This window comes from Dermacentor silvarum, chromosome 9, assembly GCF_013339745.2.
Source record: "Dermacentor silvarum isolate Dsil-2018 chromosome 9, BIME_Dsil_1.4, whole genome shotgun sequence".
Classification (NCBI taxonomy): domain Eukaryota; kingdom Metazoa; phylum Arthropoda; class Arachnida; order Ixodida; family Ixodidae; genus Dermacentor; species Dermacentor silvarum.
Window position 1 is genome coordinate 39562128 of NC_051162.1, and position 27410 is coordinate 39589537.

General features: G+C 50.2%; 1 protein-coding gene across 1 annotated transcript in view; it reads left to right on the forward strand.

Annotated features, from left to right (window-relative positions):
- LOC119463541 (sodium-dependent nutrient amino acid transporter 1-like) overlaps positions 1–27410 on the forward strand; it is a 168290-nt gene that overhangs the window by 68257 nt on the left and 72623 nt on the right. Inside the window, exons 5-6 of the mRNA XM_049655208.1 lie at positions 5197–5370; positions 8250–8564. Of these exons, the coding sequence (XP_049511165.1) occupies positions 5197–5370; positions 8250–8564 (489 nt within the window). The remainder of the gene's footprint in view (positions 1–5196; positions 5371–8249; positions 8565–27410) is intronic.

The window sequence follows — 27410 nt, forward strand, 5'->3', positions numbered from 1 at the left end:
GGCTCGTAATACGGCTTCAGGCGTTGTACGTGGACGGTTTCACGACCACGACAGCGTTGGTCCGTAGGTGGCGTGACAGGCTCGACACAGGCGATGTCTGCGCTACAACACGGTAGGGTCCTTGATATTTGGATACAAGCTTGGATGAGAGGCCAGCAGGAACGGCAGGAACCCAAAGCCAAACAAGGGAGTCCGGAAGAAAGTGACAATGCGGGTGATCATCGTCACGTCGAGATTTTGGTTGCCATTGGTCGACGGCTGTAAAGGAACGGGCGAGTTGATGGCATTCCTCGGCGCGGCGGGCAACTTCAGAGATGGGTGTACATTCGGATGAATCGGGTCTGTACGGAAGAATGGTGTCGAGGGTAGTCGAAGGTTCGCGGCCATACAAGAGGAAGAATGGGGAAAAGTTTGTGGTCGCCTGTGGTGCAGTGTTGTAGGCGAACGTGATGAATGGCAGAATGAGGTCCCAATCCGTGTGATCAGAGGCGACGTATTTGGAGAGCATGTCGCCAATGGTGCGGTTAAATCTTTCCGTCAGACCATTAGTTTGAGGATGGTTGGCGGTGGTGGTGTGATGAACGATGCGACATTCAGTAAGGAGCGCGTTTACGACTTCGGAGAGGAACACACGTCCTCTATCGCTCAAACGTTCGCGAGGTGCACCGTGACGGAGAATAAAGATTTTTCAGTAGGAAGGATGCGATATCACGAGCTGTGGCAGCAGGCAGAGCGGCTGTTTCTGCGTATCGCGTCAAGTGGTCGATGGCGAAGACTATCCAGCGGTTTCCGAAAGGTTTCCAAGGGGTCCATACAGGTCAATCCCAATGCGATCGAAGGGCCTGGCAGGACACGGGATTGGCTGGAGTGGACCAGAGACATGCTGAGAAGGAACCTTGCGGCATTGGCACTGAGGGCACGACCGAATGCACTTGCACACAAAGGTATACATGCCACGCCAATAAAACCTGGAGCGAAGCCGGGTGTACGTCTTGAAGACACCCGCGTGTGCACACTGCGGATCAGTGTGGAAGGCAGAACATATTTCACCACGAAGATGTTGCGGTATGACGAGAAACCACTTGCGGACGTCGGAGACGTAATTCCGGCGATAGAGAAGTCCATCCCGCATTTCGAAGTGCGAAGCTTGACGGCGCAAAGCTCGAGAAGGTGGAGGAACAGTCGACGGGTTAGAAAGGAAGTGGATAAGAGCACTTATCCAGGCATCCTTGCGTTGCTCCGAAGCCAAGTCGGAGCCTGCTGTGAACGGAAGTACTTGGTCAACGGCAGAGAGGCAGGCATCGCTTTCGGTTGACACGAGCGAATGGGAAAGCGCGTCGGCGTCGGTGTGGCGGCGGCCAGACCTGTAGACAACGCGCACGTCGAAATCTTGCAACCGCAAAGCCCAGCGAGCTAATCAACCTGAGGGGTCCTTCAATGTGGACAGCCAACAAAGTGCATGGTGGTCTGTAATTACGTCAAAGGGGCGGCCATAGAAGTAGGGTCGAAATTTACCAAGTGCCCAGATTATGGCCAAACATTCCTTCTCCGTAACGAAATAATTCGTCTCTGCTTTGGTGAGGGTGCGGCTTGCGTATGCAACGACGTACTCGTCGAACCCAGATTTGCGCTGCGCGAGCACAGTGCCGAGCCCAACACCGCTGGCACTCGATCGGAGCACTCGGGTCGAAGTGACGCAGTATAGGAGGCGATGTTAATAGACGACGCAACTCTTGGAAGGCATCGTCACAGGCAGGGGACCAGGCGTAATTGTTCAAGTCGCTCCGTAGAAGCTGATTCAAGGGAGCGGTGATGGACGCAAAATTCCGAATGAAGCGGCGAAAGTAAGAGCAGAGGCCAAGGAAGCTGCGAAGTTCTCGTACGGAGGAAGGTTTGGGAAAATCAGCGACTGCACGGAGCTTGGCGGCGTCAGGAATAATACCACTTTTAGATACGACATGGCCAAGGATGGTGAGCTGACTTGCGCCAAAGTGGCATTTCTTCAGGTTGAGCTGCAGGCCGGCGGCAGTTAGGCACTGTAACACTTCCTCCAGCCGACAGAGATGGGTGGGAAAATCGGGCGAAAAAATAACCACATCATATAAGTAGCACAGGCACGTTTTCCACTTGAGACCACGCAACAGGTTGTCCATCATACACTCAAATGTTGCTGGGGCGTTGCAAAGCCCAAAAGGCATGACACGAAATTCATTTAGGCCATCTGGTGTTAAAGGCCGTTTTAGGTTGGTCTTCGGGTGCCATGGGGACTTGCCAATAGCCGCTACGTAAGTCGATAGAAGAGAAGAACTCCGTGCCTTGGAGACAGTCAAGGGCGTCGTCAATTCTCGGAAGAGGGTAAACATCTTTATGAGTTATTTTGTTAAGACGACGGTAATCGACGCAGAATCGAATCGATCCGTCCTTCTTCTTAACAAGAACAACGGTAGATGCCCAGGGGCTATCCGAAGGCTGAATGACGCCGCGCTTCAGCATGTCAGCTACTTGGTCATCGGTGACACAGGCGCTCTGTCGCTGATACACGATAGGGTCTTTGTCGCAGTGGCGCACTAGTACCCGTGTCGATGCGATGACAAACAGTTGACGTGCGGCCCAAGGGAACATGCTGGCAGTCGAAAGACGAACGGAACTTGTCGAGAAGGCGTAGAAGCTGGGCGCGTTGGGAAACAGTCAACGTGTCGGCGATGGAGCTATGGAGAACATCGGGCGAAGTCGGCTCCTGCGCGGTGTTACAGGTCATTCCGGCGACCTCATGAGTGGCGATGGAACCAGTTGGCATGTCAATGATGGCAGCGGGGTCGACACACTGGACGCGGCCAACGCACTCCCCACGAAGCAAAGTGAGAGGACAGGACAATTGGTTGGAGACGAGCAGTCTGCTGATGCCGGCATGAACGTCCAAAACAGCGAAAGGCAGCGGGGAACATTTGCGACGAGCGAAAATGACGGATGGCGTAAAAAGTGCGCTGGCATCACCAACAAGGTTGCATGACACTGTGGCTAGGGCAGAAGAGTGCGGTCGAACTGTAACGTCTTCGGCAACAAAAACTTTATCGTCAGGTTCACGAGCGTCAAGGAGCGGAGCGTCGCACAGCGTTTGAAATTCCACCTCAGCACGAGAACAGTCGATGACGGCCTTATTAGCGGAAAGGAAGTCCCAGCCCAACATAAGATCGTGGGAACAGGAACACAGCACCAAAAATTCGACGATGTAGAGGAGGCCGTTCATCACAACACGAGCAGTACACGCTGCTGCAGGCGTGATGCGGTCTGCGCTGGCAGTACGAAGGGATACGTTTGACAGTGGCGTCGTAATTTTCCTGAGCGAACGGCAAAGTGTGGCACTAATAACCGAAACTGCGGCACCAGTGTCAACGAGGGCGAGTGCAGCGACGCCGTCCACATATACACCGATAACATTAGTCGGAGAAGGGAGAGGCCTTGGTCTGTTCGTGGGTGACGCAGTTCTCGCCTTTGGAACTGCGACGATTAGTTTTCCCGTTCCGGCGTAGAAGGACGACGACGCATCGGCGAAAGCGAGCGACGTCGGGGCGATGGTGAACGGCGGTCAACAAGAGGGCGGTGGACCGAGTAAGAAGACATCTGGCCAGGGTTCTGAGGCACGGAGGACGACGGGTATGGTGAACCGTATGGTTCGGTGTCGAAGCTACGGCGGTAGGATGTTGGGCGGCGACGGCAAAATCGTGCAATGTGGCTAGGGAGACCACATGCAAAACATATTGCTCAGTTGTCAGGAGTGCGCCATTGTCCACTGCTGTGTGGGTACCGCGGATGAACGAAGTGAGGGGTTGGACGCAGTGGCACGGCTGATGGGAATGACACAAAGGTCTGAGGTGGTGGCTGTGCGAGAGCCTCGGCATAGCTAAGAGGTGCAGTCACCTCGGGAAAAGCAACGGGAGTCGGCACCGGTGGAGTCTCGCGGGCAGAAGCGAGAGCTTCGCAAACTTCCTCGTGGATGACCTGGCGAAGGTTGGCCGGCAAAGGCGAGGGTGGTGACGTGGCTGAGGACAGCAGCGAAAGCTGGCGAGCGACCTCAGCACGGACGAACTCTTTAATTTGGCAAAGCAAGGAGTCCATGTCAAGAGCCACGGCCACGCTCGCGAGGCTTTCATCGGACACAGGTGGGCGCCGTGTGAGAAGACGCTGCCTGCAAAGCTCATCGAAACTCTGGCAAAGCTCAATGACCTGAGAAAGTGTGTCAGGGCTTTTTGACAGCAGCATATGAAAGGCATCGTCGGAAATGCCCTTCATGATGTGACGTACCTTGTCCACCTCCTCCATCGTCGGGTTGACACGCCGGCAGAGGTCGACGATGTCCTCTATGTAGCTGGTGAACGTTTCACCAGTTTGCTGGGATCGGCTGCGCAGGCGTTGTTCAGCGCCAAGCTTGCGCACGCTAGGGTGGCCGAAAACGTCTGCGATGCTGCTTTTGAAGCGAGCCCACGTGCGGAGATCGGCTTCGTGGTTTCGAAACCACAGCTTGGCGACGCCCGATAGATAGAACATCGTGTTGTTGAGCTTGTGGGTGTCGTCCCATTTGTTAATGTTGCTGGCGCGTTCATACCGTTCCAGCCAATCTTCAACATCTTTCTCATCGGTGCCGCTGAAGATGTCAGGATCCCGCTGACGCTGGGCACCGGTACATACGATGGCTGGAGTAACCGATGGGGATGTCGGGCTGGCGTCGTCAGGCATGACGGACGGCAGAGTTCGGGTGCGTAATTCCAGCTTGGGGGAGACCGCAACACCTCCACCAGAATCTCACGCGAACACAGGACAAGAGGGCAGCGGGCAGCGTTCGCAGCGTGGTCTCAACCAGAGCGGCTCAGGCAATCTGGAGCTCGCGCTTCCCGCATGACTGGCAATGTGGTTGCAGCGCCGGGCATTCGTCTTCACTACAATATATATATATATATATATATATATATATATACGCAGAAATTTATCGGGTGAGGTAGCTAGGACAAACAGCATTTTACCGGGAAGACGAAAAGAGAATCTTGCTTTGAAAATGCTTAACCAGTCTAAACTGATGAAGTGTTTCTCTTTAGTGTCCCTTCAAATGAAAATATCAAGACGTGGGCTGTTTAGCTGGGCTCACACTGCTAGGACTGATGCCAAGAAGGCTAACACAGCTCGATCGTTCTGCGCACCCAGGTGGCCGGCGTGTGGACGCTGGTGACGTGCGTGACGGACGAGTTCCCGTCGCTGCGGCCACTCACGGGCTCCCTCATAGCGGCGGTCTGCATGGTGGGCTGCGTGGCGAGCCTGCCATACACCACGCCGTACGGATATCTGATCGCCCTGCTGGTCAACCGGTTCGCCGTGCAGGTGTGTGGACCTCCTTGATGATTCAGTTGATTTCATTGTTTATTGTTTAATAAAAGGCTCCTAACCACTCCGAGATCGAAGGTGAGCGAGCGGTTTCTCTCTAGCCTTCGCTACCCTCACTAAGGGCACCCTCTCCTCTCCCTGCGTGCTTCTCTAGAAGACGTAGGTGTTGCTGGGTCAGGACCAAACGTCACACGTGACGTTGGCGTTATGTTTGAGAGCGAAAGCTGTACTACGCCATGTATCGCAAGGTCAGTCATTGCGTCGCAATGACCTTGAGCCGCTGGAGCACGAGCCGCTGGAGCTCAAGTGTGGCAGATGTCACGCCACGACACGTGATCCGCTGGGGAGAGGCGTTGCAGTTGCGGTCTCTCGGAGCCTCGCCGCTGCGGTACCACGTGACTAGCAGAGGGTTTAATAGCTTCGCCGGCGCGTGGTCGCTCAGTCGCGCCATGCATGGCGCGCCGGCTGGGCCGCCTGTGCATGCCCTTCAGCGCAAGCGACCGGCAGGTGTGTGGACCTCCTTGATGATTCAGTTGATTTCATTGTTTATTGTTAAATAAAAGGCTGCTAACCACTCCGAGATCGAAGGTGAGCGAGTGGTTTCTCTCTAGCCTTCGCTACCCTCACTAAGCGCACCCTCTCCTCTCCCTGCGTGCTTCTCTAGAAGACGTAGGTGTTGCTGGGTCAGGACCAAACGTCACACGTCACGTTGGCGTGTGACGCAATCATCCAGTAGATATAGCTAGAGGGCAGGCTGCGCAATCTCAAGCAAAGGCAAAGTTGGCTGCTGAAACCCCGTAGCAAAGAGAGGCCAGATACGCGCTCATCAGTAAAGCCTACAAAATTGCCTTGGGCCTGTTCCCCTCCACGTCCCCAGCGCAACTACTCAAAATGGGAGTCCACAACATGTGGGAAGAGCTCGTCGATGCGCACAACGTCAACCAGCTGGAGAGACTAAAGCTGACAAAGACGGGAAGAGCCCTGCTCCAACGTCTGGGCTACCAAGTCGAGGATGTCTGAGAGACAACTGTTGAGGCATTTGATCTCTTCCTTATGTAAAGTAATCGAACGCCGACTCACGCACGCACTTCCACCATTATTGATGTGCCAAGCGTCGACCATTAGACGCGTATCTTCACTCCTATGCCTGTACAGTATGGCGCACCCATGGGCGTAGACTCTCACGTAGACCGGCACGTGTACCCGATTGACACGTGGTGCTACCATTCAGATGAGTTTTGTGTCTTGTTTCTATTTTTCGCCTCAGTGTTTGCTTCAGTTGATAGTCGGTGTTTGTGTTGTCCTCTTGTGTCCGTGTTGCAGGCCTTACCTTTTTGCATATGGAGCATGCCTTGCCCGTCGACTCTACCCTCCTCCCCATCCCCGACTATCCCGCTCCCAACAAATCCTCTGGAGGTGACTGGAGACCCGAACTCTTCCCACCCCTCAGCTCCTATCCCACTTCCGCCCCATTTCGCCAGAGTGCACTCTCTGTGGAGAGTCGCACGCCACCTTAGACCACATGCTCCTCGGCTACCCTGCCGATCCTCCCCCGCAGGGACAGCCCGCCATCGGAACATGGGAGGAATGGGAGGTCCTCCTTGCGTCCCAATACCCGGACACCCAACTTCGCTGCGCGAACAGGGTGCCAGTGCCATGACCCAACGTGGCCTGGACACATGCGCGTAATGTGAGGGCTGTGCGGTGGCCCTGGGCCCTTGCAAGGGTCCAAACTCACTCGCCTAATAAAGTTTTTCCATCCATCATCCATCGAAAACTTTGGTAGTAAGTTATACGCGGAAAACACCATGTGCAATTTTCATCCACCCTTCGTGATGCTCCATTGCCCAAGGTTGATGAAATTAAATATCTTGGTGTTTACTTCGACAAAACGCTATGCTTATCTTCGCAAGCTAAATATCCGAAACAACATGCCCTTCGCGCGCTTGGTATTGTTATTCCTATATTGCATTGCTTCGATTATACTGCTGCCTTCCTGAAATTTTATTCTACCGCGTGCCTTCCATTACTAAAGTATGAGTCAGTAGTTTAGGATACTACGAGCAGATCGAATTCTGACCTCATTGGGTGCACCCGTAATAAATTGATAAACATTTTCAAGTACTACGTCTACGTTCCAGCGACCATGTACAATTTTCCGTTCAGCAGAAGCATACCAAGAAGCATTCCGCACTATCTACGTGGTCTTGTTGCAGCATTAACTGTCGTATGGCTCATATCCAAAAAACATGCTATAAGTATTCAGCCTATATTGACATATTTGAGAGTTCATACGTTTTGTGTATGTTAGATAATCAGTTGTACAGTTAACTGTACAACAGCTTGCTCGTTTTCTTTTTTTTACTTGTTTGTTTCCGTCATATTTTTTGCTGACCACATTGCTCTTCTCGTACATTCTGCCTAGCGTATGAATTTTTTGTGTGCACCAGTGTGAAGGCTCCGTAGCTATTTCTGGGCACCGTAATAAATATTTGAATGATTGATTCATTGAGTGCTTGATTATATCTTTGAAAACGTGCTGTTTTCTATCTGCTCCGAGCTTCATGATTTCTCTTTTGCCAGTTTCCCAAATGCACTCCTCTCCTCTCTTTTCATTGTTTCCCTCTCCTTCGTAAATTTAAGTTGTCTCGATTTTATGCTTACTGTTGTTGTTATGCATGTTGTTGGATCATTGCTCATTATGCACCTATTCATTCTGTCGTTTTCTTCATTCTATGTTTTGCATGCCATAACTTTTGGTCGTACTTGTTTTACCTTTTTTATTTTTCATTTGTCTGATGCGCCAGTATTTAGATGTCGATTTGTTCCTAGACAAAATAAAGATTGTTTAAATTTTTTCTACGGTAAACGCGCAGATTCCAGTACTGCTGGTGGCCTGCTTGGAGACGCTGTCGTTCGTCTGGGGCTACGGCGTCGACAGGCTGCTGTTCGATGTGAATTTCATGGAACAGGGCATGCTGGGCCGTTACTGGATCCGCTGCTGGAGCGTGTGGACGCCGTGCGCCCTACTCGGAGTCCTGGTGGCGACGTTCGTGACCCTCCAGGACTTCGTCCGAGACCTGGAGAGCCACTACGACGTGCAGGCGAAACTTGCGTGCCAGTTCCTGCTCGTGGGCTCGCTCGCCGGCATCCCGTTCCTACTCGTCACCTGGCTCATGGAGAACAACCTGGTAACCATGCCACACGCGCGCACTTGAATCTGTCTTGAATGTGAACTACGGTAATTATGTGCCTGGAAGACAATTAACCTCACCAATATGTTTTAATGCGTAGGCATTCTAGGGCTATTTCAGTGGGAAATCAGACCGTAGGTCAGTCTGTAACGCGTGCTACGATGCCCTCTATTCGCCCCGTGTTCTATGAGCGGCGCCCTCTCGCGTGTGACGTCAATGGGGGGACTCCGCTGCCACACCGCACGCGCGCTCGCTATGTGAAGGCAGTTTGAAGCTGTCGACCGTCCTGCTCTGCTCGAATTTTTGAAAAGCGAGTCTGCAGGGTTTTTGACCAGTATGCATGGAATGTTCCAGGACACTATTCCCTGCGAAATCTAGCCCAGTAGTCGTCACTACGCGCAGTGTGGATTGCTTCTGGCGTCATCTGCTACTCATCAGTTTGTATACGTGCGTGTACGGCGTTGGCATCTCGCCATTGCTGTTCCGTTTTCATGGCACACCCACAACAATTTGTCGGCCCTTTCTTGACAATGTTCTGCGGGATTTGGCGTTCAGCTACGGTGCCTGCGCTGTAATAACGTGTTTGACTATGCAGCGCGTGCAGCGTGTTCGGTCGCGTACTCCCTTTGCCACAGACATGACGATTTTGTTGCTGCCCAACGTGGTAAGCATATCATGAAAGTTTGATGCCACGCTCAAGAAACTAAGTGGTCCCTGCGGTACAATATTGCATGCACTGCTCTAGCGGCATTGCAGGAAAATGTGGTCGGGGACGTCTGATACAAGGGCGGATAAAATTATTGAGCAAAACAAAATCACGTAGTCTTGTGCTGCAGTATTGACCTTCTCATAATTTTTAATTCCGATGAATCACTTCCACCATGACACAACTCGCCCCTGCATGCTAGTCGGCTCAGCGTAACCCTTTTTTTCTTGCTCCTACCTTGGGTAGCGTGCTCATTCCCCGTGCTAGATTCGTCCAGCGATGATAATTAATGCTATCGCGTAACAAAGGCAACAACCCTTTCTTACATCACCGTTCTCAATATATTTTGCTCGGTAAGCGCGTCATACCTATTCAAAACTAAAACAAGATATTGGATAACTTTAGGTTTGTTGGGAGCTACACAGATTAAGTCGCGGAAGCTCTAAACGTGCACACAAAGAAAGACCAAGGGGTGGGGGGGGGGGGGGGAGGCAGACGCATAAAGGCGAAATGTTGACCAGTATTTCTGAATTTCTTTAAGACAATATTTTTATTATTACGCTGATAAAATAATGTTTTCCGAGTGGCTTCCGGTACTCGAAAAGTGCGTTGAACGAAAATAGTATTATGTTAACCTAAACAAACATTTTTTTCGGGATTAGAAAGTGGTAATGAAATTTATTTGCAAGAAAATAGTGCGAAGCATGGTTGAAAATTGGGAACGAAAGCGCGTGGTGCACCACTAATGTTTAAGGTAAACCGCTTCTCAGTAAAATAACCAGACTTTTCTTGTCAGAAAAAGTTTTACATTTGGAACCGAAAGTTACTGGAATTACAAGCGAAATGTGAAATTCGCATTCAGCTACAATGTCGCTTTGTCAACGCAAAATTTTGCGCATGAGCACTGTGATCGCGCTTCATTTTCAAAGATGTGACAATTCTCATTTACTGGCTTGGCGCGATGTTTATGACTGAGTCACGAGATCGTGTCCCTGCCCGCGAGAGATGGGGTTATATGTAGTATAAAAATATATGTAAAAATTAATTCCGATATCTTACGCGCCAAACCCACCACATGATTATCAGTCACGTAGTGTAGGACTTGGGACCACCTGGGGTTCTTTAGCGAGCATCTAAATATAAATGCAACAAGCGTGTCTGCAATTCGCTCCATTTAAATACGGCCGCCACAGAAAAGGTGGAATCAGCGACTTCGAGCCAAGCAGCGCAACGCCAGAATCAATGAGCGATTTCATCGTGCGGTTAGATGGAAGACGCATTTAATATAGCAGGTTTGTTGCCCTCATAAAGCCTACAATAACAAAACTAACACTAGGATGAAAATACAGATGGTAATTGGAGAGCGTCGGTGCTACGCGAGCACGCAGTTAGAGAGCGAGCAAACGCATAAAATGAAGCAATTGTAGGCCGGAGCATAGCAGACGACAAAGGCGAGTCCCTCCTCTGACGTCACGGGAGCGCCGTTCGCAGCGCCGCTATCGGTAGCGCACGAAGCCCATAGGTAGACATGGGGTCCATAGGGGTATATATACCTGAGAATGCCTTATGAGTTCGTATGACTACTGAGATTTAAATTAAATTATGGGGTTTTACGTGCCAAAACCACGATCTGCTTATGAGGCACGCCGTAGTGGGAGACTCCGGAAATTTGGACCACCTGGCATTCCTTAACGTGCACCTAAATCTAAGTACACGAGTGTTTTCGCATTTCACCCCCATTGAAATGCGGCCGCCGTGGCTGGGATTCGATCCCGCGACCTCGTGCGCAGCAGCCTACTGAGATTTATGAGTATGACTATATATATATATTGTAATGAAGCAGAGGCGCCCCTGGGTATGTGCCAACTGAAGAGGAAGACGAAGGACCCTGCCGTGATCGCGAGAGAACCCCGTGCTACAAACAGCCCTTGCAGTGCCTACCTGTACCTAGCGTTCTTACAACGTTATCGAGGACAATAAACCTCGTCATGGTTGAAGAACCACAGTTTGGATACGTCGGCGAGGCAGAAGGACACATAGGACAGCTTAGCCTGGTCGTCCCATTTGTTATGGGCACTTACACGTTCGTACGATGAGAGCCAGGCTTCCACGTCGTGTTCGGCGGTCCCACTGAATATGGGTGGATCGCGATGAAGAGGGACGCCGGCGCAGACGACAGTGGCAGCCGGTGGTGCAGGCGACGAAGTGGCTGGATCAGGCATAGTGCAGGACGATCGTGTTGGTGTTGGCAGGGTTCGAGTGCGGAGCTCCAGGACGAGGCGAATAATCTCAGCAACCTCCACCAAATGCGACGAGATTTATTGTCCTCGATAACGTTGTAAGAACGCTAGGTACAGGTAGGCACTGCAAGGGCTGTCTGTAGCACGGGGTTCTCTCGCGATCACGGCAGGGTCCTTCGCCTTCCTCTTCAGTCGGCACATACCCAGGGGCGCCTCTGCCTCATTACAATATATATATATATATATATATATATATATATATATTGTAATCAATACCGGAACTACTAGTAGAAGCAGAGTGCGCTGCTCAAGCAGAAAAGGAGAAGTTTCAGAAGGCTTGCGGTGATTTCTGCCATTATCGGTTCGCGTGCTATGAATATGTCTGCTTTAGAGCGCAGCTGCCCGTTCTGGCGGCGATCATCGGCGTCCTCTCGCGTAACCGAGTGTAGTGGGGCAAGAAAGAGGTGAGGAGGAAAACGGAGGAGGGAATGGCGAAAGCGTGAGAAGTGTAGTGCGGCGACGATGGCGACGAGATGGCACCAGAGTATAGCGCACGTTGTCGGGGAGGTCTGTCGGCAGCGGCTGCTGTGAATCGCGCCCACGCGTCACCCACGCGCTGGATCTCGCGATCCGCAGATTTGCGAGGCCGTCCCGCAACTCTTCGCCCCGTTTGCGAACTGTCGCACGAGACCGATTGTCGGCGCCAGCTACTATATCACGAAATGAAAACACGTATAGAGCTGCGCTCATATTTTGCATTAGGGAGTATAGTAATCACCAGAGAAATTTTTTTATATAAATAGTGCTTATCAGAAACGTCCCATTATATTTGGTGGAGGTTGCTAGTTGGCTACAACCCTGGAACTCCGCAGCCGTACCTTGCCTCCAATTTCTATCGTGGCCGCGGACGAAGAGCAGCAGGTTGCTTCCTAGCCTCCGACTATTGTCTGTTCCACCCCGGTTCGGCAACGTGACCTTGCTTTCTTCAGTGGGACCGACGACCAGGGCGTAGAGGATTGGCTTGAATGAAACGACCAGATAACCAAGCACAACAAATAGCACTACGGCCATTGTCATCCTGTCATCACTAATGTACTCTAATGTCATCTTGCAATTCACTGACGTCGCCAATCAGTGTTTGCGCAATCACGAGACTGACGTTAGCACCTGGGCGGCCTTCAGAACGAAATTCGCCAAGCTATTCGGTCCTACAGCCATTCGCAAGTTGCATGCCGAGCAGAGCTTGCGAGGACGAGCTCAGCAACGTGGTGAGAACTACACTATAGCGACATTGAAGATGTGGTCGATCTTTGCAAGAGTGTCAATGCAAGCATGCCTATGCAAGCGTGTCGTTCCAACCGCGTCAACAGAGGCCGACAAGATCAAACACATCTTGAAAATGTGTCAAGGACGATGCATTTCAGATGCTTGTCGCCACGAATCCGTAAACGATACCGACGGTATTAAATTTTGTCAAAGCTATGACGAGCTACGGTTGCAACGAGACTCTACTTGCAATGCCTCCTCGCCCCAAGAAACGATTTCGGCCTTAACAACTGCTTATCTTGCATGGGACCACTTTCTTACTTAACGAGATAAAGAACTTGGTACCCGAGGAGATTGCGCGCCAGCTGTCCTTTGTGCCTTGTACTCTTGATGCTGTCCCTTCTACGCTGCCGCCCTCGATACGAGTCGTTTAAGAATAGCTTCCGAGGTGCCACCCGGAGCCCCTGTCATACTGGGGCGCGATCTTGTACGCGTTACAAAATAGAACGGAGGCAGTCCGTTCCATCAAGCCGCTCACGATTGGTCAATTTGATCGTCACGGTTCAAATTGACCAATCGTGTGCGGCTCGATGGAACGGAACGCCTCCGTTCCATTTTGGAACGCGTACAAGATCGCGCCCCTGGTGACTGTTCCGCTCACCTACTCCGGATTCCTGGTCACGCCTAGGCATCCAGTCGCCTACGTCGAAGTCGTGGTGACACTGTCAGCCTCTACCCATTGCGAACTCCTATGTGTTCACACGCGCCTTTCTTACGTCGCGTCAACCTGTTCACCCGGCTGGCCTTCCATTCTCGTGTCTGACACAATGGTTTCAAAACCCGTGGCGCGCTCCTCACAACCACCCCAACCGCCTCGTCGGTATCCCAGACCATGTAGCTTGGTTAGGCCGCCGGCATGAGTTTCTCTCTCGTGAGGACGTACGCAGAAATAGCTATAGTTTCGCACCGACACCGTAGAATGCTTCGTCTGGTCCATCTACTAACTCCGTCTTTAGGACTTGCCAAAACTTCAACGCACGCCGGTTGACTTCACCCAAGTCGCCGTCCCCTTTCACCAATGCTGCGATGCCCTCAGCCTGTCCTTGAGGAAACCTAGACGACGCAGTTCCAGATGGCGAGAACTGCGCAGCTTTCAAACTTTTCCAAGACCTCATTTGTACCCATTTTATGTTGCCATCTGCGTTGAAGGTGTGTCCGTTCTGGCGCTTTTTGACACTGGAGCAGCCGTGTCTGTAATGGCTGCAACGCTTTGCCGTGAATTGCGGGAAGTAACGATGCCCCTTTCTGAGTTTATATCGAGCACAAATCCGACCTTTCGCGTCGTTATTCAAGATGTCTTGTACAGCGTCGAGCATATTGTGCTTCTGAAATGCGCAACGATTTTAACGGCATTATACTTGACTGGGACTACCTTTGCGCTCACCACACCATCATCGACTCTGCTCGCGCCTAAGTCCAGTTTTCGGCGTTGTGTGACTTCACTTTCGTTGACTCGCCGCTTCTGCCTGCAAAAGTATTGCCACTGACACGGCGATACTGTCTTTCTCATCCGGTCTGGTTCCTGTTTCTTGTGACGTCCCTACTCGCTGAACCGTAAATTTTAATCCTTCTGGAACCGCTGTCCGTCGCAAGTGCTTTCGGATTCCTTTCGCTTTACTGACAATTCATGATACTTCCACTGCTATCTATGTTTCCAGTCCCTTTCCCTGCCCATCCAGTGTACTGCTAGTGTTGAAGAACATGAACCCGTCTCTACTTAACGACATTCCTTGCCACCCGACTTCTCTACAAATTAACGCCATTGAAGCTTCCGCTCTACCTTCTCGACTCTCCTTTACCGAGGCCCTTTCCCGCAGCGTCGACGCTCATCTTACGCTGAGAAACGCGCCAAATCATCTCCTTCGTTGAACGCTTCCGCACGAGCCTCGATCACCTCCAACCTTCTTTGAGTCGTAATTCAACCGTGGCTCACCATATCGACAGTGGTGTCGATGCTCCTTTGCGTCAGGGCCCATATGGTGCGTCAGCCACTGAGCGCTGCATCATCGCTGAACAAGTTGGCGACATGCTTCAACACGACATCGTACAGCCCTCTAGTAACCCACGGGCGTCACCGCTTGTTCTTGTAAATAAACATTAAGTGCCATTCCACTATGTGAAGGTGGATGACCAGCGAAGCTGTGTATGTGGTGATTGACCGTTGCTCCGGTGAAACGTTCCAAGTATGCGAGATCGGGGCCACATGGGCGGTTCGCATACACGTTGCCGCCAGGGCAAGCTACGTGACGTCATGAAGAAGAAAACATAAGTTTGTGTGAAGAGCCCGGTGTGGTCCACGCGTTTTTTACGATCCCGAAGTTTAAAAACGCCGCCATCCCGAGGTTTTCATACGACACCACGAGGAGGCGCGACGCGTCCGAAATTGTTTTACAATCCCGAGGTGTTAAAACGCCGCCATTCCGACGTTTTCATACAATGCCACAAAGTGGCGCGACGCGTCTGAAATTGTTTTACGATCCCGAAGTTAAAAAATGCCAACATCCGGGAGTTTTTTGTAGGACGGCACAATGTGGCGTCACATGTCTGAAGTTGTTTTACGATCCCGAAGTTTTAAAAATCCGCCATTCCAACGCGTCTCAAATTGTTTAAATATCCATTTCTGTTGCCGGACGCGATCACCTGGAACCTAGCCTATAACAGCTTCGCTGCGAAAATGTTCAACACATTTAGCCTTAGGTGAAATATTTTGGCCACTACGAAGATCACGCATCATACTTGTGTCTTACAGACATAGTAAAGCACAGGAAATACGGGACTACAGGGTGCGTCGCGGGCAACAAAAGACGGCGCTCTTGCACGCGGCCTTCTTCCCTCGTGCGCGCGAGATTGAGCCGCGATAATCGGCTGACCATTGCAAGCTTTCCCTCACACATACAGCATACGGCGCACGGTGACGATGTTATCGTGCTTGGACTTTATACGGAACATCACGGCGATGGCGACGAGGATGGCAGAAATGCGCCTGGAGTGTCCATAGAATTGCTATCGCAATATATAATGTTAGGTTAAATTTAGTAGACAGAAAAATAGTGGTCTGGATCAGAGAGGTAATTCTAGTTGACGTTAGGATAAAATAATGGATCTTGGAAGTACATCGAATACATAGGGTAGATAACCGGTGTACGTTTAGAGAATGGATTCCAAGGGAAGGGAAGCGCAGTCGAGGATGCTATAAATTTAGGTGTGGTGATGAAATAAGGAAATTTGCAGGCGCAAGTGGCAATAAACTAGCGAAAGACAGGGTTAATTGGAGATAGCAAAGGGAGGATTTCATCCTGCAGTGAACACAAAAGTTCGCCGACGATTACGGTACTCCCTAATGCGAAATTTCAGAGTAGCTGTATACGTGTTTTTATTTCGCGATATATTGGGTGGCGCCAACAGACTATCTCAAGCCACACCTTGCAAATAGTAAGAGAAGTGTGGGGCGACTGCCTCGCTAATCTGGAGATCGCGAGAGGCAGCGCCTGCGTGACACGTGGGCGCGATTCACAGCAGCCGCCGCAGACAGATCTCCGCTCATGCAACGCTTTTTTCCCTCTATGGCATCGGTGGACGCGCTCGCCGCATGCCATCGGTGAACAGACGACGGCGCGCTACTCTGGCGCCATCTTGTGGCGGTCGTCGCCGCAGAGCGCGTCTTGCAGGGTACTACGCTTTTCTTCTCACGCTCAAGCAAGGCCCTTCTCCTCCGCTTTCCGCTTGATGGTACCGCTGCACCATCCTCCTCCACTTTCGCCCTCGAGTTCTCTTCGCTATTGCCGTCTTTCATCTCCCGCCGCCCTCCGAGTTCGCTCTTTCATCCTTCGCTGTGCCCGTTCACTCGGTTACCCCAATGGACGCCAACGCGAAATGCAGGAACGGGCGCTTCAGAGCTGCGCTATAAAGGCTGCCGGCAAGCGTATACCATGGCAAACAAGACGGAGCGCTCACCCAAGTCCGTATGCCGAAGGGTTCGGGCCAGAAGGCGCCACTGCCTACGCAGATAGCATCTGCGTGGAGACGGCCACCATATCACACACGGGACGATCGATTACGCTGTCAACAGGATTGGCACGGTCTCCAGGATATGGCAGCTTACTCGATGAGAAAGTGGGCAAGCAGACGCGACATAACTCGGGGGAAAGGCATAGAAAGATTTGCTCATTAAGGGAATTATGCTGTTGAAGTCGTATATTTTGTCACAGGATATTTCGATAGAGTTCGCTTTTTCATTGCGCTATCTCGTAGCAAACAGAGGAGGTCAAAGTCACATCTGTGGGACTAGTGCAGACTACTCATATCGTCACTACTTATATAAGCGGATTCATTATACGAGTGCTGTGCAGGGCGTGAGATACTCGTTAAGACATGGCGGCCAGAGACAGCAATGTCCGGGCGGATCCGCAAATCAAGCTTCACTTTTCAATTCCGCAGGACGTGAACCTGTCTCTGCTTCCGTGTGCGCACTGGGGTCCCCGGGAGGCGCTCTACTTCCGCGCCTACCACGAGGCCATTAAGCACTCCGACTTGCCGGCGCAGAAGAAAGTGCACAAGACGGACAGAAAGGAAACGGTGGCCGAGCGGTTCACGCTCTACCTGGTGCGCCACAGCCCCAAGTACATGGGACGCTTCATCAAGGGCGCCACCACCGCACCTGCCCGAATACTGTTCACGCGCCGAGTCAGGGACCCCTTCCCCTGCGAGTAGCCGCCATTCCAGCTGGGGAGGCCGAAAAGCGCCTCAGCACTTTTGTTTCATTTTTCAATAAATATCGATGTATTTCGCACGTTGGTCTGTGTGCTAACCTCAGGGCTCCAGGACGTCATCTGAATGAGTAGTCGCCTTATCCTTACATATCCCTGTCAAGAATGAAGGGCCGTAACCACTAACAATTCCATAAACATTTGTCTCTCAGAATAACTTTCAACACGCCATGGGATATCACAACATGTGTATCCATTGCCATTCTCTTCGGGACGTGTTCATAATTACTGCAAATGAGAGCACATGCATTCCCTTCATGCTTTGAACGCTCCAGGGCAGGTATTACTGCACTGGAACGTGGAATGTGTGGCCATGGCTGAGGAATACCTTCAGAAGATGGAGCAGATCTATACATTGGCAAGGCTGAGCGGGGGAATATGTTACCAATGTGAAATATCTATACTCGCGTACACCTTTCTGTGGCAATAAAGGGACAGCAACGAAGGCAAAGCGCCCACAAGTGAGAATGCTTCTGAAAAGAGTCCCGTGTTTTAATACACGTTATATCTTAGGCTGGGGAAGAGAAAACAAACAGCTTATTAGCACTGTGGCAGTTATATAAGACAGAACACACCACTGAGTGTAAACAGGCATCCTTATTTTGCGGCTTTTACCTTCCGCGTCTGGGAAAATGCGAAACTGTCGCACATGGAAGCTGCGTCGATTCAGCGTCTGTTCCAAGCAACAAAAAGCAATGTCAAACGCTGCCGGACTACTTGGCGCGGTAACACATGTGAAGCATCCAGGCACCCGTATATATATATATATATTTATATATATATATATATATATATATATATATATAGAAACTTTATTTGGCTGGAAAATATTTTAAGTATAGCGGTGGTCGGAGCCCCTCAGTCCAGGGCCCCACTGGCCTCGGCCGCCTGCCTGACCTGGCTAATTAAGGACTTTTGTCCTGCCAAGTCGGAACGGGCGAGCTGTGCCTCCCACTGCTCCATTGAGATATTATTATATTATTAGTGGGCCTATGAGGGTGCTTACTACACTCCCAGGTCACATGTATTAGTGTAGGTATGCCACCGCACCAAGGGCATGTGGCCCTATAGCGGGTGGGATACATGGCATTTAGCAGTTTTAGATGGGGGAATACCCCGGTCTGTATTTTGCGCCAATCGGCGGCCTCTTCCCCGCTAAGTTGTGGGTGAGGCGGCGGGTATTTTCTGCGGACTCCGCGCTGATGAGCAAGGATGTCTTTTACATTTAAATTGATGGGATTTTGTGAGGGATAGTGTGAGGGGTTGGGGTTCGAAGAGGACGCCATCGCTCGGTTAGTAGACGCTCGAGCTAAAGCGTTAGCCTGTTCGTTCCCCTGTACCCCCGAATGTCCCGGGCACCAGAGTAGACGATGGCGGTGGTTGAACGATTTGGGGATTATCGCGAGGCTAGCCGCAGTCACGTGCCCCTTAAGAAACATGCAACATGTCTCCCGGGAGTCAGTGACCACGACTGAGTCCCTTTCCGAACGCTCCGCGTGAGCGAGCGCCATCGCCACTGCTAACATTTCGGCTGAGGTGGGGGAGCCCGCCGTGGTCGACGCGGTAATTTGCTGCTGGCTGATCGCGTTCACGACTGCCAGGGCGTACCTCCTTTGGTAGCGCTGCCCGGTAGCCTCTGCATACGCAGCTGCGTCCGTGTAGTACGTATTGTACCTAGCGTTATTGGAGTACATCGATTGAATATGTTGTGCGCGTGCTTTGCGCGTTTAGCTTTCCCTTCGTTGCCACAGAAAGTTGTCCGCGAATCGTGAAGTTACGGAACAGTCACCTATCACTTGTATGCGCAAAACTACGTAAAACCCCATGTCCTTTTGTCATTGCTTAAAACATTCTGCCCTGTCCGAGTTTTCTAGCAGATTATTTTTGCTCCAGCGTGCGGTGTATTGTGATAAGATAATATTTTAGAACTGGGGCCCCAGTCCCCTTGGGGCCACAAGAAGATAGCGGGCCACAACTGAGCACGACAGCCTTGGGTCATTTCAATTGGTATACAATCTTCATTCAGGATGTTTGCCGATGATTGTGTTGTTTACAGAGTCGTAGATTCCATTTCCGATTCACAAATCCTACAAGTTGACTTAAATACTATAGCAGACTGGTGCGTGCGTTGGGATATGTCATTAAATATAAATAAGACTGTTCACGTCACCTTTACAAGAAAACGAGCTAATCATCCGTATAGGTATAGAATTAATGATTTTACTCCAAACATAAGCAAGGAATTTAAATATCTAGGCGTCTTTTTTTTACTTCTGAGTTACGATGGAACAAGCATGTTAACTATATTGTAAATAAGGCAGCATCAGTTTTGGGATTCTTGCGGCGAAATTTTAGTCATTTACCGAGTAACTTAAAAACGCAGCTGTATTTCAGTCATGTACGTTCAATACTTGAATATGGATGTGTTTGTTGGGACCCACACACATCTGAGCTTATAAATAAATTAGAAAAAATCCAGAATAGGGCAGTTAGATTTGTTCTTGGTAACTATAGTCGGCAGCTTAGCATGACAGAAAGCAAACATACACTTAAATGGCAAGAGCTGAAGGATCGTAGAAGGCATATCAGATTAAAATTTTCCACGATATTTATTATTCTAAAACAGGCATAAACCGCCAACAATATATCCTGGCACCACACTACATATCTAAGCGACTGGACCACTGTTTGAAGGTCGGGGAATTTTCTTGTAGGGGTGACGTTTTTCGTTATTCTTTTTTTGTTAGAACTGTTCGAGATTGGAACAGTTTGCCATCGCGCATTGTATACATCACAGAAAATGATGCTTTCTTCCAGGCATTGTAATTATTTGTTCATGTATTTAGTTAAGTCTGTAACCTCCCTGCTGTAATGCCCTACGGGGCGATGCAGGTAACTAATAAATAATAAATTGCGATTGCGATTGCGTCGCCCAAAGACCACGAACTCGAGAAATAGCATGGGTTCCCATGCTCCCTTGGGTTGGCGACGAGTGGTCGTGTGATAGCCAAGACAGACATACGAGCCGCAGCCATCCAAAGCTCGTATCGCTCGGTCAAGTTGGTCGCAAGGCAAACTTACTGTGTTCCGGGTGATTTTCGGCATTTTCAGAGGTAAGAGACTGAGGGCAACGCAAGAACAAGCTAGCTGCGCTGGGGTCAGCGTCCTTTGACACCCCCCCCCCCCCTCCACTTGGCTTAAACATGGCAGAAACAAGTCTTACAAAGAATAACATAGTCATTATTTTTAATACAAATATTTTCCCGCCTTTTTCAATTGAAATGCTTTTCTTTAGGTTTAACTTGTAAAAATACTCTTGTTGTTACGCTTTCAAACACCTTCTATTTTCGCCACTGCGGCGTCTCGAGTGCGCAAGCCACGCGGCTCTTGCCCCAATTCTGAAACTCTGATGCTCTTTTGAACCCACGAGCAACCAACGCAACGCGGCTTGGGGCCCCAAGGTGTTGCGTCCCAAGCGTGAATATTAAGGAAGATGCTAATGTGATGTACACAAAGTGCTGTACTAAAATATTTAAAATCTAAAGTTTAGAATGGTTATTCTAAGCAATTATGTACCCCTTATAAGCCTATCCGTGAGCTTCGTTCAACAGAGCATTTCGCTCAGGACAACGTTTCCTTCTGCCCCTATTTGTACAAGACATGAAAAACACCTGAGGTCTTTTGTACCTGCGGTGTTAAACGATCTGCCTCACGATATTCATGCACTTGATACATGTCACAAATTCATTCAGCGATATTAGAAAAATACGTCACGTGAGTCGCATGTTGTGGTGAAGTAGTGCCTGTTTATGATGTACGCACATGACGGATGGCTCAGCGGACAACTGTTCCGTGCACGCTGATTGGTTAGTTCGTTCCCGCTGCGAAGAGCATCCAGACAACAGACGACACGTGGAGACGGGTAAGCCGGAAAAACTTTGAACATGGAAGCGCCGCCAAAATGAGTGCCATTGGCTTCGGATCGATCAAATCGTGATTGTGAACTCTTTCGACGATTATTTCCCGATTGATGCTGGTATTACGACGAAGCATTCTTTGCCTCATTCTCGGCACTTCGCGATACTTCGGTACGTAGGTAGGTTCCTGTCTGGCCTCACTTTAACAAATAGAAAATAATGAATAAGAATAATTTTGTAAATAAGGGTGTACATACAACAAAGTACAAGGTAAATACAAAAAAAAATTGGGGTAGCTTGCACTAGTGGCACAAGGCTAAAGACACAGCGGAGCTGATCGGTATCGTTCGTTCTCGGCTTCTATCACGTCGGGATCTTCTCGGAGCCGGCGCTTTCTCTCCCGTTCCCTAGCATTGTCTCGCTGGACGTACTCGGGGCCCCCGGATGGCCGTCATCGTTTTGCATCGGCTTCTTCGGCTAACTGTGCTAGGTCCAATCGGCGTCGACGCTGGCAATCTCGCTTGGCAGCGCGCCGCAATTCTTGGCGAGCGGCTTCTTCCTCGGCTGTGCGAACCTTCCCTGGTCTCCCCATGCCTACGTCTGGCGCACCGCCGCCGCGCACCGGCTTTCATACGGAACGAAGGAAGCGCATGGACAGTTTTATGTGACCTCACGTCCGACTCGCGGTGCATGCGCAGTAGCGCACAGCTGGCGGGAGCTCGGTGACGCCGTAATTGTGCAACACCACCTAGATAGCACACGACCTACACAATGCGATCTATGACGTCATGCTACCTGGCCCTAAATTTCCATTGCCAAGGCTGGCGTGACGAAAGCGGCGACGTCAAAATCACTGTTGCTTACATGGTAGAATCTCCATTAGATTCTATGGCAGTAGGGCCAGCTAGCATAACGTCATGGATCGGAGTGTGTATGCCTTGTGCTATCAGGTGGGGTTGGTCTGTGTCGAGCGAAGCGAGCGTGCGCCTGCGCTGGCCGTTACTAGGCAAGGCGAGGTGACGTCATAGCTCGGCGCAGTTTTTCGCGGACGACTAACGGAGTTACGGATAGCTTTAACAGCTTTGCTGTTAAAAAATAATAGCCTGCGACCGATGCTGCATTCGAACCCCTGCTGTGGCACACAGTAGCCCTGTGTGCTTACCACTAGTCCACGACCGCACGCGCATTTCTCGTTACAAAAGCAGCCAGTTCAAACTCTCGGCCCATGCGCCACGTACTACTTTTGCGTCTTCGTTCCTCGTGAAAGTTCACTCTTTGAGGCGCCGTGTCAGACTGAAGTAGGCTATGACCGGCCTATTTCATCCAGCACTTTCCTCGTAGCTGTTTGCGCTATGTAGACAATGTGCGACGCCGTACCAACTTGACGATCGCCCAGGTTAATCACGTTTAACATTTATTCGTTGGAGTACAAATGCCATCGTTATTTTAACACCACCAGTTGACATTGCCATAGGTACGTATGATTGCATAGGACGTTCTTGTTGAGGACGTCATCATCCGTATTTTTCTGATTTGTGCTCGTCCAATACCGATGTAGAACCAAATAACCGTCATGTCGTTAGATTGCGTCGAATGGCCGGTGTATATATCATGTCTTTGCTGCCATGTCATTATGTTCCTCGTGGTCGTCGTCATGCTGCTTTTGTCACACACACATACCCTCGCGACACACAGACAAAACTATCAAATATACATGAACACGTTGACTCACCTGGTTCGCGGAACACCAAAAAATCCTGGATAGCCAGATACCATCAATATACTCCGCGTCACATCGATTCCTACAGTGCGTGGGGTATGCATAATTTTTTTGTCTCTATATTTCTGTCATGATTCTTTGAGAGTAAGAATCGCGCCATTTAGCGTTTTCTTTTCGACATCGGTTCTCGATATTGAGCGCTTTAGGCCTGACAAGGAAGGCTATGCGAACTTTACCTGGCATCAAAGATTCGGAAGCGCGCCCGGCAAGCCGCTGGAATTGCTACATATCAAATCCCATAGGTTACGTGTGTTTCCTTGTTATTATTTTCTATATATTACGCCATGCCCTACATTTTGTTAAGGGGATGGGCATACGACATGCGTGCTTTGGGACTACCTCAGCGGCCTGGAATTGCCATTCAAGCCAAATACATGGCTTTGACAGGTCCACAGTTCTATTGAATGAACTCGCAATAAGCATTATTATTATTATTATTATTATTATTATTATTATTATTATTATTATTATTATATTTACTTTTAGTAATGTTACGGAGAAAAGAGAAGCACGAAATATATTTACCGGGTACGTACAAGGACTGTAGCGGATGGAGCAGATAAGGATGCAGAGCATAGATGCGAGTGGCCAAGAACCGGGTAGTTCGATATATAATAAATAAAGATGATTAGATGGCGAAGTTCAAGAGCGTCGTCTTTTCTGAATAATCTTAAACTTCTCCTCCATCAGCCTGTCACAGGACTCCCGCCACCTGAGCACCGACCCGGTGTTAGAGGCGAAGGCAGATCGGCTTACGATGCTCACGTGGACTACGTCGGAGCGATGCTGAACCGCGGTACGGTGAAGAGGGGCGATTTCGCGTGACGTCCGTTACTTGACGCAAGACGCGGTAAGGGCCAGAGTAGCGTGAAAGTAACTTCTCCGAGAGGCCAACGCGTCGCGACGGTGACCAAAGCAGAACCAGGGCACCCGTGTGTAGTGGGTGTCATGATGGCGCGCATCACATAAGCGCCGCTGATTTTCCCGCGAGTCCACAAGTTGACGTCGGGCAATATGGCGTGCCCTTGTGCCTTGTGTATGGCTTCACGGGCGTACTCCCATGTGTAATTAACACTAGCAGGCAGGATGGTGTCGAAAGGTAGCGTAGGATCGCGGCCAAACAAGAGAAAGAGTGGAGAGAAACCTGGGCTATCGTGGCGAGAATAATTATTGGCAAAGTAACGCTCGGCCCCGCCACGTCGCAGTCGGGTTGTTCAGCTGAGCATACATGATACAGTCATAAGGCATACTATACTGAGTAAGGGTTCGGTTGAGATGCCCAGTTAGGCTGTTCGTTTGTAGATTTTAAGCAGTAGCGAGTTTGTGTTTAGTCGCACACGGCTGTAGAATGTCATTCATACCTTTGCAAAGTAGCGGCCTCGGTCGTTAAGGAGCTGTCAAGGGGTACTGTGGTTAAGGATGACGTTTCCTAGGAGGAAGTCCAAACATCGGTTACACAGTTTGTCGGAAGAGCCCGTGTGATTGCAATCGTGTGGCGTAGTCTGTTGCGATAGCAATCCATTATTTCCAGAAACAGAGGTATAGAAAAGGGCCTAAAAGAACAACAATACAGACCAGAATAATTCTAATTGTACGTCAAGTGGTTCAAGGTGGCCAGAAAGGAGTGTGGTCGGCTTTTTTCGTTGTTGAAAAATGTCACAGGTGGTGATATAATGGCAGACGTCACTGTAAAGACCAGGCCAAAAGGAGTGCCGGTGAAGGTGGTCCCATGTGGCGTGTCACGTCCGTGACACGCCAAGGTGACCCGCAGTCAGGACATCATGAAGCTGACAGAACTGCCGACGGAAATGAGCGAAAACACCGAAGAGTCAGGCAGGGCCGTCAGGGCGCATGTTAGAGCGGTACAATACGCTGTCTTGAAGTTCGAACGTGCGAAGGGGAAGGGTCAGGCATCGTTGAAGTAAGCCGTTGAATAAGTTATTGTAAGGAGGCATCATGACGTTGTTCCGCTTCGATGTGTTGCCAAGCAGTCAGAGAAAGAATGGTGACAGGTATTCCAGCCGCAGAAACGTCAGGTGGGTCGACAGGGTGGCGCGACAAAAAGTATATCTTGATTTAACCGACTGGTCTTGTATACAACTTAGTAGTTGCATTATTAAAAGCGGAGAGCCCAGCGGCCAAGGCGCCCAGAAGGATATTTCAGGGACGAAAGCCAACGCAGGTCAGTTATGATTGTGAATAGCCGGCCGTACAAATAGGTGCCGAATTTAGCCACTGTCCAAACTAAAGCCAGACACCTGTGTTCAGTAATAGAATACTTGCGCTCAGCAGGGAAAAGGAGGAGGCCGGCGTAGGCAATAACATGTTCTCGCCCTTGTTGTGTCTGGGCAAGGATAGCTCCAATACCGTGGCCACACGTTGGACCTGACACATCAAAGGTAGCAAAAATGGGAGCGGAGTTAAGCAGCCGGATGAGCTCGGTGAGCGCACCAGCTTGCTCAGGGCCCCAAATGAAGGCAGTGTTTTTCTTGCAGACTTAGTACATCTGAAGATGCAAATTTTAGTGTGCAAGCATTTGAGGCGACCCACCCAGGATATGTCCGTCGGTGTGTCGTCCGTCCGCAACGCGCAACGCGATGCGCCCATAAAGAAATAAACAAAATCATGCGCCATTCCACTGCTGTGAAGGTGGATTGCCAGCGAAGCAGTTTAGCACACGACATTGAGGTGACACAGAATTTAGATAAAAGGTATGAACAAATTTTATTTCTCTTGAGCGGCGACGCGGTCATACCGAAGGAAGACATACCAATAGGGTTTATACTGGTTGGGCAAAGAGTAAAAACTAATTACGAGACAATAAAGCATACATTTAATGAACCGTCTACTGCTTCGTCAATCGCGGTAAACACACGTCGCGTCGTATGCGTGGAGATGAGCAAGTGGGCACAATGCTTACGCATACTTAAACAACTGCAGAAGAGTTTCCGCATAATTTGCTTACAATTGCATGTCCGATGTCAGATTGCAATGCGCGAATCCGCGCGCTCTGGATCCATTCATATTGTAACGCGGGAAGGCACAAACAAAAGAGACTATTTACACGCAATTTACAAGAGCGCAGTGCTGCCAGGGACCAAGATGGTAACCAGCTCGTGCCAAGCCCAGGCGCCCGTCTTCTTCCTCCTCCCATGTCTCATAAGCGCATGCTGTATCGCAACTGAAACTGACTTCACCGACAAGCAGAGAACTACTGAATCAAAAAATAACTTAAGTGCCTGAAAACAACCAACAATTGGCGCTGCATGTGTTCACTTTTGTTCTGACCGCCAATACTTAAATATAAGTAAACGGCCCTCTGTTTCAAATGCGCCTCTCAAAGAAAATTTCATGAATTTCCGTCCGTCCGTCCGTCCGTCCGCCGTCCGTCAGCCAGCCCAGCCCAGCCCAGCCCAAGCCAAAAACTCAAGTAATACCGAACAAAGTGAGTTTATTTTGCCACCATGTACAGCACATAGGGATGGTAGGACTGTAGATAAAAGCTGTACTTATGCAGCTTGACGGACCCGAAGCCTCCCTTTTAAGTAAATTTTGGCAGCATCATGATACAACGCACACAATCATTTCAAAAAATACCTTACAGAAGTAGAATAAAGCGCACGGAAGCAAGCACAGTGCACAAAATATGAAATGCAACTTGAAGTAACATTTCTAACTTGTAATAGAGTGTACTAGATTGGGGAGTGGGTCCAACGAAGGCTCCTCGTTGAGGCTTTTTTTATTGAAAAGTTGGTGGCGCCCCGTCGCCTTATCCCGATTGAGCGCGCCCCGCGCGCCGGCCGGACGATTGCCGCGTTGAAGACCCTACCGCAGCTGCATGGAGCTTTGACAGGCGGATGCTCGGTGGCGGCAACAGTGGCGGCAACTCCACCAATCTTTTGTAAATAAAATGGAAAAACAGCGGCGGAAAGATACAAACAACGCAACAACGACGGTGCATCGAGCAGACGACAGCTACTAAGGCCCGTGCTCGCCTGAGCCAATGAACACTGCCAACAGCCGGAGCCAACGTTTATGGCCAGAGATTCAGAATAAGGCGAACGCAGCGCCGCCACAATTTCCACGTTTTTTGCGTCACCCCCGCGCT